This window comes from Charadrius vociferus, unplaced genomic scaffold, assembly GCF_000708025.1.
Source record: "Charadrius vociferus isolate BGI_N301 unplaced genomic scaffold, ASM70802v2 scaffold297, whole genome shotgun sequence".
In the NCBI taxonomy this organism is placed as follows: Eukaryota; Metazoa; Chordata; class Aves; order Charadriiformes; family Charadriidae; genus Charadrius; species Charadrius vociferus.
The window spans coordinates 443,874-461,749 of record NW_009649192.1 but is presented as its reverse complement, the minus strand read 5'-3'; the positions used below and the strand labels follow the sequence as shown (position 1 = coordinate 461,749).

The 17,876-nt window shown below is 36.1% G+C and overlaps 1 protein-coding gene across 1 annotated transcript in view; it reads left to right on the top strand.

The window, feature by feature from the left end:
* ABCB1 (ATP-binding cassette, sub-family B (MDR/TAP), member 1) overlaps nt 1-13,319 on the top strand; it is a 42,883-nt gene extending 29,564 nt beyond the window's left edge. Inside the window, exons 21-27 of the mRNA XM_009888960.1 lie at nt 2,651-2,751; nt 4,549-4,689; nt 6,734-6,890; nt 7,353-7,550; nt 9,763-9,969; nt 11,514-11,660; nt 13,058-13,319. Of these exons, the coding sequence (XP_009887262.1) occupies nt 2,651-2,751; nt 4,549-4,689; nt 6,734-6,890; nt 7,353-7,550; nt 9,763-9,969; nt 11,514-11,660; nt 13,058-13,264 (1,158 nt within the window). The 3' untranslated portion in view covers nt 13,265-13,319. The remainder of the gene's footprint in view (nt 1-2,650; nt 2,752-4,548; nt 4,690-6,733; nt 6,891-7,352; nt 7,551-9,762; nt 9,970-11,513; nt 11,661-13,057) is intronic.
* Nucleotides 13,320-17,876: the final 4,557 nt, after the last annotated feature.

Genomic DNA, 17,876 nt, shown 5'->3' with positions numbered 1-17,876 from the left:
TTCAGATTTGTTGTTTAAATGTATATGTCTGCATATGTGCTAGCAGTCTAAAGTCCCCTTATAATTATTGGAGATGTCCCAGTGTCTGGGTGATACCATTTCAGAAGGGTATGGGTCTACTCTATGTTCTATGTCGTATCTGCCATGCCTTACCCAAATGTTTTAAGTATCCTGGAGCATCTCCAATGGCACAAGCCACCTGCATGTGGGTAACTTAGTTAAGAGTCCTTCCCACACCAGTTGGCAATCATGGAGAAAGAGACAAGGTAGGCACATAGTGCTTAGGCAGCTGAATTGCTTTCTAGTTCTGTTGAATAGGTATTCATTGACTACACTGGTAGCTTAGACACCTAAATTCAGGTGTCTTAATCTGGATCTGAACCCCCACCCTGTAACTCCTATTTACTAAACGGGTTTTATTTCCTTCCATCATGTCTGTAAAGTTGCTGAAAAACATTATTGTCCCTCCAAGCCCACAGGGAATTCTGTGTAATGATCTTCCCATGGGCTTTTTTGTACAAGCCAAAGGATGTATTTCCTTTCCTTTCAACTGACTATATTTCTTCTGCTTCTTATTTCTAATGGCTACACATTTATTTCATATTGGGTTTTTGTAAGATAAAACAGGAAAAAATTGACAATTCTTGGAATAGGCACTAGAGACTTTCTTAATGGAGCAGATTGTGAAGAATTACCGCAGGTGTTACAAAAATTTGTGATTTTTTTGCAAAGCTTGAGAAAAAAACCTTTCTTTTCTTATCAAGGTATGAGACTTAAGCAAGCACTACACTACAGGCATTTTATTCATTTACCAAGTTTTTTAAAATTAGTTTTCTTCAGTGAAAATGGGGTCCTGCCTGGAAAATTTGCTTTCTGCAAAGGGTTGCTGAAAGTATGTTACTAATGAAAAAAAAAAAAGACTACTCCTTTGAGTATTGGTGAGACAGTATAACTACGAATAAAATCTATTTCATTTCTTTGTTATCATTAACATTGTGTATTACATTCAAATCAATGAGTTAGTCAATTATATGCAAATTTTCAAACAGTGGCACAGGCATTACTGAGGCTATAAGATAATTATATCCCTATATTTTAGAATAAAGATAACAGTACCACAGTTTAAAAATCCTTAGTAACAGTTCATGAAGAAAAATGCTTTCAGGTCTGTGGTTTAACTTAGATAAAAGTAGTGGGGTATGGAAGTTGTTTGTTTCTTTGTTTTAAACTGTAAGTATTTGAGCTGTATCATGAATTGGCATAACTCTGGTGTCCTATAAAACAAAACATACAGGATCACTTTTCAGAATAGAATTTCATTCTGTTCATAGAAGAGAATCATAGAACATCTCAAGTTGGAAGGGACCCATAAGGATCATTGAGTCCAACTCCCTGCTCCTCGCAGGCCTACCTAAAACTGAACCATACGAGTAAGAGCATGGTCCAGATGCTCCTTCAACTCTGACAGGCTTGATGCCGTGACCACTTCCCTGAGAAGCTTGTTCCTGTGACTGACCACCCTCTCAGTGAAGAAGCTTTTTCTAATGTCCAATCTGAGCTTTCCCTGATGCAGTTCCGTATCGTTTCATTGTGTCCTATCACTGGTCACCAGAGAGAGATCAGCACCTCCCCCTCCACTGCCCCACTTGAGAAAGTTGTAGACTGCGATGACATCCCCCCTCCCCCTTCTCTTCTCTAAACTGAACAAACCAAGTGCCCTCAGCCACTCCTAATAAGTCCTGCCCTTGAGACCTTTCATCATCTTGGTTGACATCATCTGAACACACTCTAATAGGTTGATGATGTTCTTATATTAAGGCATCCAAAACTGCACTCAGTACTCAGGGTGGGGCTGCACCATTGCAGTGTAGAGTGGGACAATCACCTCCCTCAACCACCTAGCTAAGCTGTGCTTGATGTACCTCAGGACATGGTTAGCCCTTTTGGCTGAGGTGTCTGAAGAGATATGGTTGTTCCAGGTGTTTGCTGTTGGCTATTTCTAAGCATCGTCCTCTTCTACATGCATATGGACTGAATTGACCATACAGGCTCCTAGCCTTACTGTGTGGTCATTGAGGAAGACTTTATGGGCACCTACATAGACTTAACAGTATACATAAAAGCCTTGAATCAGTTGTTCCCACGTAGGCATGTGTCTACTGCCTTCAAATGTTACTAGATCCCTTTGTGTATGCAAATGACTAAGGTCTAAAGAATCTGCAAGCCTAAAGACGGTATTATTGATCAGATCAAATATTTACTGCTGAGATCTAAGTTAGGCTCTAGGCACAAAAGAAACCTGGACATTCTGGTTATACCCCAACCTCAGTGGACTAGAAGTTGAATGCTGAATTGCCATTTTTCTTATAGAATATCTTCTCCATAATTGTCACTGCTGTCTAATGGTTTTTCACTACTTATTTGGAGGACATTAAAGAGGTCTTATCAGAAAATTCTGAGAATCATCAGAGAATCTCACTGTCATAAAAAGAAAAATGTAAAATGTTTAATTTTGATATCAAAGGTCCATGATTTTAATAACAATTATAAAAATATAAAATTATATTCCAGCAGACTCCTTTTATTGGTTTAGAATAAGAAACTGGAACGCAATCAACTTCTGATTAAAATGTTTGTGTTTCTATTGCAGATTGCCACAGAGGCCATAGAAAATATTAGAACTGTTGTTGGTCTGACCCGAGAAAGAAAATTTGAGTTGATGTATGGAGAACATTTGCATGTACCCTACAGGTATAATAAAAATAACTAAGCTAAAAAAAAATCCATATTTAAACTATAGAATAAATTACAAATATTTACTTGGACTAACATTGATTATTTTTTTTTTTGTTAATGTGTATGATTTAGTGTATAATTTAATTACATCAGAATTAATGTAAATATTTGCATATTTCTGATTAACAAATGCAACCACTAGCCAACATTTTTGTTCTTTGATTTAATTGATTTTCTGTGATAATATTGCTATCTTCTATTGCAATATCTCTTGGTTTGGAAAAATGTTAGTTTTCAGTGAGCTTTAGAAGTCATCTAATATAACCTCCAACCTGAAGTGTTTCAGATATTTAACTAAAAACTTTTTAATGCAAATTGAATATTGCATTAAGCCATTTTTGAAAGTATGAATAGGATTGAAAACATTTGAATAATTACTTGTTGGTTTGTGACTGAAAAAAAAATTGAATATAAATCTGCCTGAACTAAATCAAAATTATAAAGTCTTAAAATAAAAAAACCCCAAAACTAAAAAAAGATACTGTCAATTAAAGTTTTGTTCGTTCCAGAGTTAAGAGTTTCATTTGCAGACATCCATGAGAGAAGTAAAGGACAGGACAGCGTACATACACAGATATGATGAGAGACAAGTAGGCAGGCTACTAATACATCTACCATAATAATTGAGTGGTTTGGGCACAGTGCAGGATGTAAAAGATACTACTTAAGCTTTTTTATCAGGTTGCTAGGTTTTGAGTCCATATCTTACAACTTGCAAGACAGCGGCTACCCATTCTCAGGGTTGACGTTGATGGGATTGCTCCAAGACTTTCATCTTAATGTTGTTCTATTATAAACAAGAATTTATTGCCCTATGGGTCAATTTGTCTGGAAGAGATAGGACATGTGTTTTTCAGTTAATGCTTCAGTGCTTGTTAAACCACTGGTTAGGCAAAGAGTTTCTATTTTATAAAAATTGAGCTTAGACTTTCTGTTATACTGGATTGATGCAGAAATCAGCTATGTAAAGGAGAAGTCACAACAACCTCTTAATTAAAAAAAAAAAAAAGCACTCTTGTGAATCTGGCTCCTCTTTGTTTTGATTTGTGTTTTTTCCAGAAGGAACCATACAGTTGTGACTTAGTAATAGCATCGATAAAATGAAAATACTTTATTTCTTTTTTCTTGCAGAAAATTTTCTCTCTGCCTTGCTTTTAGATATAAGCATAGTTTTATCATCCAAAATCTAATTTCTGCATCATACATGCAGGCTTAATTTTATTTGAAAGAGGAGTTTTGACTGATAAAATTGAAAAGAAACAGATTCTTGAGAGTATAACATTGAACTGTTTAATGTCTTTGTTATTTGGTTAACAAAAAATAGCAAGTAAAGAAAAAATGACAAAAATTTGGCTTTGGCTGAAGGTGAGCTAACAGTTCTGCTCTTTTTTTTTCCTCTTATGTGATGCAGTAGTAAAATTTACATCTTCAAAGTAGTAATCATGGACTGAAACATAAAGTGTTTTAACACTCAAACTATGAGATGGTAAGACAATAATTATACGTAGCAGCTAAGACACCGCCCTTTTGTGTACCCATATTCCAAGCTGTTCTTGGAAGTAAATAAAATTCTGGAAACAAAACTAACTTTTCTTAGACACACACTAATAGGAGACAAGGGATTGTGTTGTTTAAGTATGAATACACTTCCCATTCATAACAGTTGCATCTGAAGTCAATTAGTTGCTTTTTGCATACTGGGACTTAAGTATGATTGCAGGTTTTAATGAAAATATGCATTCTTTCTTACAGAAATTCTGTGAAGAAGGCACATATATTTGGATTTTGTTTTGCCCTTTCACAAGCAATGATGTTCTTTACCTACGCCGGCTGTTTCCGGTTTGGTGCATATCTAGTGGTAAACGGACACATGCAGTATAAAAGTGTGTTTTTGTAAGTATCTCTTTTGCAATCTTTTTTCTATCAGTTCAGAGAAAGGTCTTTGTTTACTCCTAGAGATATCATGAGTGCATTGGGTAAGCTATGACAAAACAGGCAAATTCTTCTGTACTTAAATGTAATGAAAGCATATTACAAAGTGGATTTTCTAGGTGACTACAGAGTCTGAGCTGTTCCAGTAGGCCTGATTTTGGATTTTCTTTTCTCTATTTTCCAGAGGTTGAAACAGTATCCTACTTACATCACTTTGTTTATTCTCACCAATCTTATTGTTCGTGTAGCTGTGAGGTCCTCTGTATATTCTACAAAAAACATAGTTGTAGCTGTTTATTGAAGCATAATACTACTGTAAAAATCTTTTCAAGAATGGGTCATCATAGTCTTTGTTATTTCTATGTCAGGTTTATTCATTGAAATTTGAAATCTTCTCTAAAATACATGTTAAATAGTTGGAGAATGGGATTCCATAAGGTAAATGCTGTTCACTATAAGGGAAGGATAACTAAATTATTTCAGGTGACATCCTGAGAAGAATCTTGTTCATTAAATGAACAATTTTGTGTGGGAAATGAAAGTATGAACCATGAATGTAAGAACAGTGTGTAGAGTACTGTACATACGCATAATCAGGTAGAGCATTTTATGTTTAATTTAGACAGGTATTGCAAATAAAATATCATTCTAATTTGCAGTATTCTTAGAAGGTGTACCATTGCAATCTGGAATTATGCAAGGAATAGTACAATTATCTGTTTCTAAGGACACTTTATAGGCTTCTAAGGACAGAAACTTACAAAAATTAGAGGAATTATCTTGAAATTATACCTTATCCTTAGTTTCTTACCTTTATATTTCAGGGTTATAATTACTGTTTATCCAGCCATTTACCGTAATACCTAAGAGCCCCTATCATAACTGAAGTCCCATTTTTTAGATCCTACATAAACTCAGAAGAAATATAATTTCTGATTTAAGAGGCAATAGGTCAATACAAGTCTATGGAAACAAGTATGAAAAGAATGAGATCTACCAGTAAGGATATCAGTGATCTCAACGCCTAAGAAAGGCCAATAATACAAATTTTTTTTGGCGACCTTATTAAAGATAGTTGACACAGCTCATTTTGACTGGAAGATGTTGGAAAGTGTCTGCATCCTGTCCTCTAGCTGAACATCTCTAGCCAGCTGGGGGAGTGAACTTTCAGTGGTTCAATTAGATTTGGAAGGGAATGTCTGACCTAAAACTGTGTAAGCACTTGTAGGCTGTTCAAATGCAGAATAAATCAGATTAATTTATATAGCTCTGAAGATAAAAATTCATATAAATGAATTTATTTTACTCTGCCTTAAAACAGGCTAAGAGGTCTCATATGTCAATTACCATTTCTCAGTGATCAGTAATCCTATGTTGTGTGAGAGTAATTAATAGCTGAGGACAGCAGGTTCTTGAACCATTCTAATGTAGCCTGTAAAGATACATCTACATTCACCATAAACTGATAATAGTGTAGTTTTCAACCTTTTTTTTGGTGTTGTGAACCCTTTAAATTTTTATCACATAGCTGTGATAACAAATTAAATCTTTATTGTTACTTTGTTACAGGCTTGATTTCTTATTTTTGTTGATGCCTTAAAAATGAATCACTAACTCCCAGAGATCATTGAACCACAGAGAGGAAACCACAGCAACAGCAGAACAGGATTAGAATAATGATTATATCATTTTTCTCCTAGCCTGAGTTGAGACTTCATATAGTCAACCAGTGTTAATAATTCAAGAAATTAGTGCTAATAAGTAACAAAAACACCGAATGTGGGATGAATGCTTGTTTATCTCACTTCATTAAGAGAGGATAAACACAAATTTCTGGAGTTAAATGAGTAATTAAAGCAATAATAGTTGGTTACTACTTTATTCTTTTTAAATTTAGTCCCCTTTTTTCTCTGAGTAAAAGAAAAAGGTGTCTGCAGCTGCATTTCCATTTTCCTTTTCTTCATTGTCTATTTATTGATTTTTTTTTTTCTGATTTCTTTTATAGAGTGTTTTCAGCTGTGGTATTTGGTGCAATGGCATTAGGACAAAGCAGTTCTTTTGCTCCAGACTACGCCAAAGCCAAGATATCGGCAGCCCACTTGTTTCTGCTGTTTGAAAGGGTACCCTCAATAGATAGTTACAGTGAGGAAGGAGAGAAGCCTGTAAGTAAGCCATGTGTAATGGGCAATATTATTTATTGATAATGTGGACAATACTCTTCTCACTTCCTTGAAACTGATTTTTCATCTCCTTCTGACTACTTCCTTATCTCAATGTATCCTTGACACTTTATCCAAACACAACATGGACCAAGTTCTCTATTGTGAGTTCAGCTTTTGCCCACAATGTCTAAAGGTTATTTGTTTTGAAAATCTGATTAAGGTATAACTTGTGTAGAATTCAACCAGCAGAATTATGAGCATTTTCAAATTAGTTCTGTGCTGTACTTTGATTTTATAGCTTCACAAAGATTCAGACTGCAGAGTTAAAGTTAGCATTCCAGAAAATGTGAAACTATTGATTTCAGTGGGGGAAAAAAAAAAACAACCCAACTTCTGCAATTCTAGTTGAATCATCTGTCAAATTGTCTTAAAGATGTAACAGTGATACTATTTCATTTATAGGAAACATTTGGAGGAAGCATAATGATCAAAGATGCAGCATTTAACTACCCAAACCGACCAGAGGTCAAAATCCTCCAGGGTTTGAATCTGAAAGTAGAAAAGGGACAAACCCTGGCTCTTGTTGGTAGCAGTGGCTGTGGAAAGAGTACTGTTGTTCAGCTGCTGGAGAGATTTTATGATCCACTTGATGGAGAAATGGTAAGTGGTTTTGTAACAACATGTTAAGGCAGGGTGTGCTTATTTCATTTTATGTGATGTGATAAAGTATAATATATACTTATGTTATTTTTAAAATATTTTTAATGTTAAAGACAACCAGTGGTTCATCAGGATTCCTAATTTAAATGCTATGAAATAGTATAATGGGAAAAGCCCTGATTTCCCACATTAAAATGAATCAATGGAACAACATCTTTGAGGTAAAAATATACCTGATTCACAGCCTAATGATGGCTTTGAATTCAGAGCAAATTTCCTGAGGTTTTTATGTTAAGAACACTTTAAAAGTTATTAAATATACATATCTACTTCTGTATAATGTAGTAATACAATTTGCTATCTGTTCTTTCCTAAAACAGTGAACACTGACAAAAATAATTTTTATCATGAATTTTGCTTGTCAGAAACATCCTTCAGAGTATGCCCACTTAGCAAGCGATAGATTGTAAATACTTTTAGTAATTTTGGTTTAAAATACATCTAGGGTTTCCTACACTGCTTATTCAGCAACTTTACATATTTTTTTCACATAACGGTATTGTTTATTGCCATTTTCACTTTGATGTAAACATGCTCAGAGATTTTGTTTGAAAAGGAACCCACACATTTTGTGTTGGATGAGGTAAGAATAAGAAGGATTTCAGAACTTGTCTCTGCATCAATACTCGCAAAATATCATGTGATAAATAAGGCCTAGATGCAATGGGCAAGACTTTTCTGAGTTTGGAAATGCCCATACAGGTCCAGTGTAGGAAACTGATGAAGAAAGAAACAGCATATGTGCCCCAAAAGTATGTTTAACCAAGTGAAACTTCATCACCAATGTTTTTGACCTTGTATCCATAAATAACCAACAATGGTTTACTGCAGGGAAAAGCACAGGCCTCTGACATAGAAACCACAAAAGCAGTAGCCTAATTTACAAGCTCAGTTGCACTGTGAACTGAGAGAAAGGAGTGTATGCTTAAAAGCACTGTCAGAAGAACGGCTGTTCACAACAGTAAGTGCTATGCTAGTCTGGTAAACTACAGCTAAAAGTTATGCTATTTGGTATGGTGGACCCAAAATGTGTAACAACTGAGTTCTCTAGCTTTCTCAGTGATTTTTTCACATCAAATAAGGAACAGGAAGCAGAACTTAGCAGTCCACAAATCCAATGGAATTCTAAGGAAAAGAAATAGCAAACACCTATGTGGTTGAAAGCAATTTCTCCTTTCTTGCTTTTTTGCACCCCTTTACATCTGCAGATGTAGAAATTCTGCTACTGATTTCAGTGGATTTTGAATCAGGGTCATTATAGTCTCTTTCCTTTGAAAAACAATTCTATTGATTGCAAATCGGCTGTTCTAGTACAAACTGTGGGATTAGTAGATTAATCACATCCGGTAGCCCTGCTATGAAGAGGGCAGTTCTTCAGTTACCCAGCTGATCATGTTACTCAACACAGAGCCAGAGCACTGCACTGCGTGATTCTAGTGGAGGTATAACAGCCCTCTTAATGTCCTGGTATATTTTTGTCCAAGTTGATATGACTCGTATAACTATGAAACTGATCTATCCAGAAAAAAAATATCTGTTGTCATTTATCTAATAGACAATGATACCAACTCAGTAGCCAAATTTAGCAGGTGTGACTGCGTTGCGAATAAAGAAAACTGGCTGTAAATGACATCTTAAGGAATCCAGAAGTAAATTTTTCTGTTGTCAGGCATTACATCCCAATTAAATTTAAGATTGGATGCTTGGCTTAGAAGTATGTGAATGAATGAATCCAACTCTTCCTTTAATTTGATGGAATACTACTGCCCATCTGTTCCTTCAGTGGGAAAATATAGGCAAAATAGAGAAAAGTTTTCCCATCAAAGAAAGAAATGAAAGAACTTTACCCAAAGTTCTGTGAAGTTGCCTCAGCATATCCTATCTTCCACTTTCAGGTCTTCAAAAACCTGATTAATTCTTGAAGCAAAGGAAAGGACTGAGGCAGATGAAGGGACGATCCTCACTTTTATATAATAGCCCTTAGAAAATTTTGGAGCATAGAGGATAAGGAGGGGAAGGGATTATGTGAGCTTTCAATGTGGTATCTCTAAGGAAAGAGCTGCAATTGCACAACTTCTGTGTAAGAATTTAGAGTAAGTCTCACATACATATATAGTCATGTGACTGAAATTTAAAATGTTTGGTTTCTTAGCTTTTTGATGGCAAAAATGCAAAGACTCTAAATATCCAGTGGCTGAGAGCTCAGATTGGTATCGTCTCACAAGAACCAATCCTGTTTGACTGCACTATTGCTGAAAACATCGCATATGGAGATAACAGTCGGCAGGTGTCACATCAGGAAATTGTTAATGCAGCAAAAGAAGCCAACATTCATTCCTTCATTGAGTCTCTGCCAGATGTAAGTTATTCCTTTTCTCTCCTTCTCAGAACTGGAGGTGACATACTGTGGCAGGGAAAAATTGTGTCCATTTATGATTCCCTGGGGTACAATAATTCCCTGAGACATAAATAGATCTGAAACCAATTTTAAAATCTTATCCATTCTTAATTATGTTTACCATACTTATTTTTACTCAGTGAAACTCCATTGTCAGGTGGGGAGCTGAATATTTAAGATATCAGGAAAGAAAATCCACAAGTATATCTTATTGAGAGCTGGAAGTGTGGGGTGTATTTTTTTTTTTTTTTTAAAGTGAGTTAAACATTTCTTTTTAAGCTCCTATTTATCTCAAGCATATGTAAAAAACTCTGCTAGACTGACAGGTTTCTTATGCATTTCTTCCAGTTATACCTAGTCAGAATTTAAATTTCTAGTATTCCTACAAATTACTAAGAAAGTCTTTTGTGTATATATATATATGACCAACACATAATAATGTAAGAATGAACATCTTGGGTCAGATGAAAGGTCTGCCACACACAAAATCATGCAAGACATATTTACAAATAAGTATTGAAAAAGGCTAAGCATTTAATCACATTTCCCTTGAATTCTCATCTAACTGCATAATTTGTGACTCAAGAACTTCCTAAGGTAGAAATTGTGTTATTTAATAGTTCTGGGTGGGTTTTTCTTCTGTGGGTTTGACAAATCAGTTTCTAACGCATGTCAACTTATATCCAAAACTTCCTGAAGCAAGGAGGTTGCTGGCTTAGTTGTATGTTGTATATATTCAGCTTAATTTGAGGCTATTAGTCTGCTTTTTGCATTTCTTGAAAAAATACAAAGGCCAAAACCCATGACTTTTGCAGATCATATTTAGTTTCTAATGACTTAACAAGATCTGCTCTTTCCAAAATTTTGTAGAGAAATCTTGGGATATATAATGATGTCTCATAAAGCTTTGGTGGTTTTTCCAACCAAATATTTAATAACTGAAAGACTATTTTGACCTATACATGAGTTTTTCTGGAGGCCTGACTGGTCTACCTTAACTGACATAACTAATTTAAAAGCATAACTGCCCAAAACTGTAGTGTAGATATAGATAAAGTGTATAAATGTCTATGTCTATATATAGATATAGTAAGTAATTTGAATTGATACATCACTATTTTTTTCTTCAGGATGAATAAATGTGGGTTAGAATAATGGATTGCTTACGATGCTAGCTTGGAGCATTCAAGGTCAGGGTTTGATCCCCAGTATTGTCATAGACTTTCACTGAGCTTTGGTTTTCTGTCTCCTGATTGAGGATAATGTTTTCTTCCAATCTTAGAGGGAATGTTGCTTTGAATTTATGAAATGCTTGATGCTACAAAGAAGTCTTCCAGTGAAGGATCTATAGATCTGTGGCAGATAGCTAGTCTGCTCATCTGTTTTCAGAGAGCTATTGGCATGGAATATGCGGTTTACAGATGGCTATTGTCAGGGTCAATATGCTTAAATATACTTCAGAATTGATTTGCATTCATAATCTGAACGTGATATATCGTTTGTAGAAATACAATACCCGCGTAGGAGACAAGGGAACTCAGCTTTCTGGTGGTCAGAAACAACGTATTGCTATTGCCCGAGCTCTTGTACGTCAGCCTCAAATTCTGCTACTGGATGAAGCTACGTCTGCCTTAGATACAGAAAGTGAAAAGGTAACTTGATTTGAGCCAGGAGTCTGGAATCTAAATCCATGTTTCTTTGTATAATGATTATTGTTTTCACTTCCACAGATTAAAGCCCAAAGCCTGAAATACGGTGTTTTATGCAAATTGCATATTTATGCTAATAATAAATACAAAGATCATACTCCTTGCAAAAAAAAAAAAAAAGTTTTTTAATCTTTATGGCAGTAGGCAGATTGAAGTAGCAATGAAGAAGGTATTTCTTTGCCTGGAATTCTTCAGGCTTCCATTGGAAAAGTGCTATCAAATTGAATCAGGAGGCACAAATTTCAGAACCTGAAAAGTTTGAGGATGCACCCAGAAAGCCTTTTTTCTGGGAAAAGACTAAATCCTGGTTTCATCAATTTTTTTGCTTCTCCCATTGCTCTCCAGTCCTTGCTATTTGTTCATGGCTAATATGCAAACGTCCAGTGAAAAAAATTGCTAGAACACATATTTCTTTTTTAAGCCCAAAGCTGCAATCTTGGTATAACAGAAGTACATTCTAGCTGTAGAAAATCAACACAGATTCTACATAAGTACTTAGTATTAATAGACAAATATTATAATAAAAATTACAACCCGAAAAACTCAAACCCTATGGACTAAGCTTTGATCAATTCTAGGCATAAAAACATAAGGTTTGAGGGGAAAATGACATTAAATAATTCCAGGATTCTTTATTTTCTTAATTATGTGCCAGTTAGGTCCAGAAATTTAATTTCTTATTTTATTCTGTATTAGTAAACATACAGAGTAAAGAAAAGAAAGCAGAGATTCTTATTAGTATTTTTCTGCTAGTGCTAGCTTTAAAAAAACCATGATTCATAAGAGTCCCTGCAAAATCATGAGCACTAGTATGATAGTAGTTGACTCAAGATTGCTGACTTAACTCCCATATATGATTAATCAGTCATGGAAGGGACCTCTGGAGGTTTCTAATTGAAACTCCTCTTCAAACAAGAGCCAATACGGAATTCAAACTAGGATGCTTAGTGCTGTGTGCAGTAGGGTCCTTGAAAATCTCCAAGGAGATTTATAAGCTGTCTTTTGTCCCTGTTCCAATCCTTGATTATTCCTGCATTAAATATTTCTTTTATCCAGTCAGAACCTCCCCTGTTACAATTTATGACCACTTTCTCTTGTTCCCCTGCCACACGTCTCAGTAATGAGCCTGGTTCCATTTCATCCTCTTAGCTATCATGGCATCATCCACTCTGACAGTTTTGACTCCTTGAAACTCCAGGCTAATTCTAAACCAGGAAGCTAAAGCCACAGATATTCCCTTTCCCTCAGTGTCAATTACAGTTTACTTCACAGATGACAATTGAGGTATATCTCACAACAACTGTCAGAATAGTTCACCTTTTGGTTTGTTCATTGCACAGATTGTCCAGGAAGCACTGGATAAAGCCAGAGAAGGTCGCACCTGCATTGTGATAGCTCACCGCCTCTCCACCATCCAAAATGCTGACAAGATTGCCGTGATCCAGAATGGCAAGGTCATAGAGCAAGGGACCCATCAACAGCTCCTGGCTGAAAAAGGCGTCTACTATTCTCTGGTCAATGTTCAAAGTGGATCATGCAACATGTAAATTAAAGGCAGTACTTATCTCTGAATTGTCACTGTAATTATTTCAATACTGCTATTTTTGTCACTGTAATTATTTCAATATCAGTAGTCAGTCTTATTACTTTTGGTTTTCCTCCTTCCTTTCTTAAGTCCTACAAAACAAAAACTGCTAAGTAAATATGTACCGGTTTCTCACTGCTAGTTTTCATTATTCAAACCACTCTACTATGTGGCCAAAGCATGTGCACTCATAAAAGTAAAAACATACTAAGCCAAATGCAATTAATATTAGCTTGCTTTGAATTCTGTCAAATTCACACTAATCAGGCATGTCTGGTAAATATCCCATAAACATTTTCATGATCAGTAAAAATATTTTTTATTTTGCTATTGCCAGAAACAAACCTCAAGCCTTATCCTTACTGTGCCTGTGGAAGGCACAATCAGTCCTGGCCTATTAGGGTTGTTATCAACTTGTTACGCAAACTTGCAGGTCAGCTGGAGCTTGGCGCTAGATGTCTGTTGCTACCATGTGGAGTTTTAGCCTGGGATGACAGCAAAGGTATTGGAAATATGGGCACAGGCTGAAAACAAAGGTCCCAGAACTGTAAGTACCTCACTGGTGGTCAGTTACTGATCATTGAAGAGGTGCAACTTCAAGAGCTGGGAGAAGACTGCTTTAAGTATAACACAGAAAAGACGCAGCAGATTAAAAAAAAAAAAAAAAACAAACACCACAACTGATGGGCAAGGCAAGGCACAGCACCTGCTGCAGCCTGGGAAAGTAGTATCTGCACATGTCCCAAAGTCCTAGGGGTCAGAGGTCAAGGGCTAAGAAATCTCTAAAGAATGTAATATTTTATAAAAGGAGAAGGTCTTTAGTTTGGGCTTGAAGGAAGGGGAAGGAAGGACACCCTTTTCAGTGTTAGCTTCCTTCATTGAAGAGCTCTTGAATCTGATCACCCTGATGACTGAGACTCTCAAGGACTGTAACCAACGGTGCTAATTACATGGCATCAGCTCTGTGATATTGTATATTAGTTACTAATTTAGGATGACTGTTAAGGAGTAACTGCTTTGAATATGTAGTAATAGTGATTAATGATTATTAAGAACTAACCATTAGCAATGTATATTGTTTTATATATATATGTGTGCAGTAAAGTTTATTTTTAAGTTTAAAACTGGCCTCATTAATCAGTCTTCCACACTTCCGCGATAGCAATTTCTGATTCCCTGAGATTTATACATAGATCTGTCATATCTACATGCAGATATTTATACACACACAGCCTAACTGATAGGCAATTAGGCTCATCAATATACTCATACTACTCTCCAGAACATTAATTGATGCAGTCTTCCTCTTGAATCACCAGTTTTCTTCTGTTCCTGTCTTAGATGGACCACTTTGACTAGCAAATTTCTTTGTTTCCCGTTTATGTATTACTTGATACAATAACATTCTTGTCCATGAGTAAGGCTATTATTCTGCACCATAATATAAATAAGTTATATATGCAATTGCAAGAATAGAATAGATACTCTTTAACATTATAGACTGAAGATTCAAGTGAGAACATATTTATGTTGATTTTCTAAAATAAATCCTGGATTTTAGTCTTTTATTTTTAAAACTAGGCTTTTTAATTTTTCATGATACAATTTCTAATGATTGGATTTGTAATGATTGGATTGTTTCCCCAGCTTGTATCATTTCACAGATGCTTGATTTACCAGTTAAATTTAGCTCTTCCTGAAAATCAGGCAAGAATTGTAAATGTTTTACCACAGACATCTGAAAATCAATTTTGAAAATTTTGGCCATATAGTTTAAAATCTATCTAAGAAATTCATGTCAAATGTAGAAACTTTCCAAAACAATCTATTTTTCTCTATCCTTTTCTTCTGCATTTCCAAAGAAGTATTTCCCCTTGGTTGAAATTTATGCAAATGTCTGCATAAATGCCAAACACTTAACTTTTGGTTGAAAGCAGCTATCAGGAAAGTAAGCACTTTCCTGTAAGGATACTGGATGTTTATTTCCAAATCCACCATAAATGCTTAAATAACTATGCTGCTGATCACAATTGCTTTCCTTTCAGAGTTTCCTTTTGGAAGACCATATTACTACTGTTGTGCTACCACCAGATGCTCATCATGTCATAAAGCTAAAAGGACAGACAAAGACACCTCCAAAAATGTGTACTTCACCATATTCTATTAATACACTTTTACATGATAAAGCTTGATCCAAAGGAAGGGTTGACTGACCTAGGACAATTCTGCTTTAGGGACCATTATTTTACTGCATCTTCCTACAGCACGTAAGAGATATTACTTCCTATCTCTGCCTTTTCAGTTAGGCTCTGAGACATTTTGGTTCACCTTGATATCATAAAATACCTATCTGAGCTCTGAGTCCTCCTCATTGAAATAGCCAGCAATTGTCTTTGACCATAAGCACCCTAAATACTTGATATCTAAAGTAATAGGCCTTTTTCCCTCTGCCTTGTTCTTTTGAGAGCATGCAGCAGTTTCGAGCAGAACTTACCTTTCTGGAGGAAGGTAATCTAACAGTGTTTTTCACACATTTCTTGTGCCTCTTGCCCCATTAGCTTTGGAATAAGTCTTTAGGGAGATGTCAGCATCGACACCACCTTTGCAATCCAAAACACTTTCCAAGCATATGCCACTGACTCTAGGAAAAAGGAACCAAGAGGCACTTAAGTTCAACAGTCTGATAGCACTCTGGCTGAAAACACTAATCAAAAGAGAACTCTCAGAAGAAAAACAGGGTTTAGGTCTAGAAAGCCTTTCCTACTGCAGACTCTTATCAGGATGTTGAATACTACAGTGTCCTATTGCCCAGCATTCTCCAGCATATCCCTACAAGGGCAATTTGTTGTTCCTTACGTGACAAATACTTCACTACTAAGCCCTTCTATAATTTCTGACATAGAGCAAAAGCATAAATAAACTCCAGCATTCTCCCTCCTCTCAAAACATTCTGAAGGAGTATTTCTCACCAATGCCATAGACCATGTACCACCTCCAAAAGACGACTGTAAATCAGTTCTGGATCTCCACTAGTCTCTTCTTTAGGCATTCCCTCAAAGTTCTTCCTGAACTATCCTACATGTCGGAAGATGTTCAACAGTATTCCACCCTGACACTGACTCCCCATCAATCTAGCTTTAATGGAACTGGTTCTCCTTCCTTATGAGTAAATCCTCTGAACCTGTTGTCTCTTTCTTGCTGCTGTACTTGTCCAGGAAAATGACCTTCCTGGTAGCATTCATTTCTGCAATACACTAAAGAGTTCTTTGAAATATTTGTTAATGAGTAATTGTTGTAATCATTCATGGTACAAATAGACATAAAGTTAATCTTTTCCTCAAGAGGTATTGTCTATTTGTACATTTGTAACTCTTCCTCCTATTCCTCTCCCTCAAAATCCAATTTACTTTGTAGACTTGGTCATCGAAAGGAAAGAAGACAACTTGGCAGAGAGGAGAAACATGGCACACGGCCTATGAATACAGGGTAAAAACACCCAACTAGCAATTTTTGTGCAGAAAAAGGCACATTATAAATGTAACTATAGACAGTCTCAATAACTTACTGTCAAGTACTCAGTCTTTCTTCTAGATAATTTCTCTAGAATAATGTCATTTAGTCATACGTTCATTCTGTATTTCTAAAACAGGATGGTATCTTTTATTCTAGTTATTTTAATGCAGTAAACTGAAAACAGAAAGTAAGAAACAGGACCAGCAGCCACTTCAAATCCTTTGCTGTGAATTCCATGGACTGGAGAGATGTAGAGATTCTTGAAAGTAGAGAACAGGAAGGAAAAGTGCAGAGCACACAAGGACAACTGTCTTTAGCAATCCCTGTTGTGAGTACATTTCCTTTTGTCTTTGTATGCTTATTCTTGTGTACATTTCATTCTAGCTGTATTCTGTCAACTAAGGAGATCAGTATACTAATGCTGTTGCTGTAGAGGTCTAGGACAGGGCAGCGTCTAACTGAAAGTAAACATTCATCGTTAAGCTCTGGCCAATGAAGTCTAGGGCACAGTTCATCCCATTCTAGAGTTGCTGTCACTAGCTGGCCCCATTAACAAAAACCTTGTATTGTATCTCTTCATAAAAGGATATAGAATCATAAAATCGTAGAATGGTTTAGGTTGGAAAGGACCTTAAAGATCATTGAGTTCCAACCCCCCTGCCATGGGCAGGGACACCTCCCGCTAGACCAGGTTGCCCAAGGCCACATCCAGCCTGGCCTTGAACACCTCCAGGGATCGGGCCTCAACAACCTCTCTGGGCAACCTGTTCCAGTGCCTAACAACCCTCAAAGTGAAAAACTTCTTCCTAATGTTTAATCTAAACCTGCCCTCTTCCAGTTTATATCCATTCCCCCTCATCCTGTCACTACGTGACCTAGTAAAGAGTCCTTCCCCAATGGACTTCCCAAATGGACTACTTTATATATCAAGTGGCCGAATAATTCAAGGAGAATGTTTCCATAAGACAGTTACATGAATAGCAATACAAAATGTTTCAATATAGTAAATCTGTAAACATTGTCTGCCATAAAGCTGCAGCTTTGTATTTACTAGGACAGAG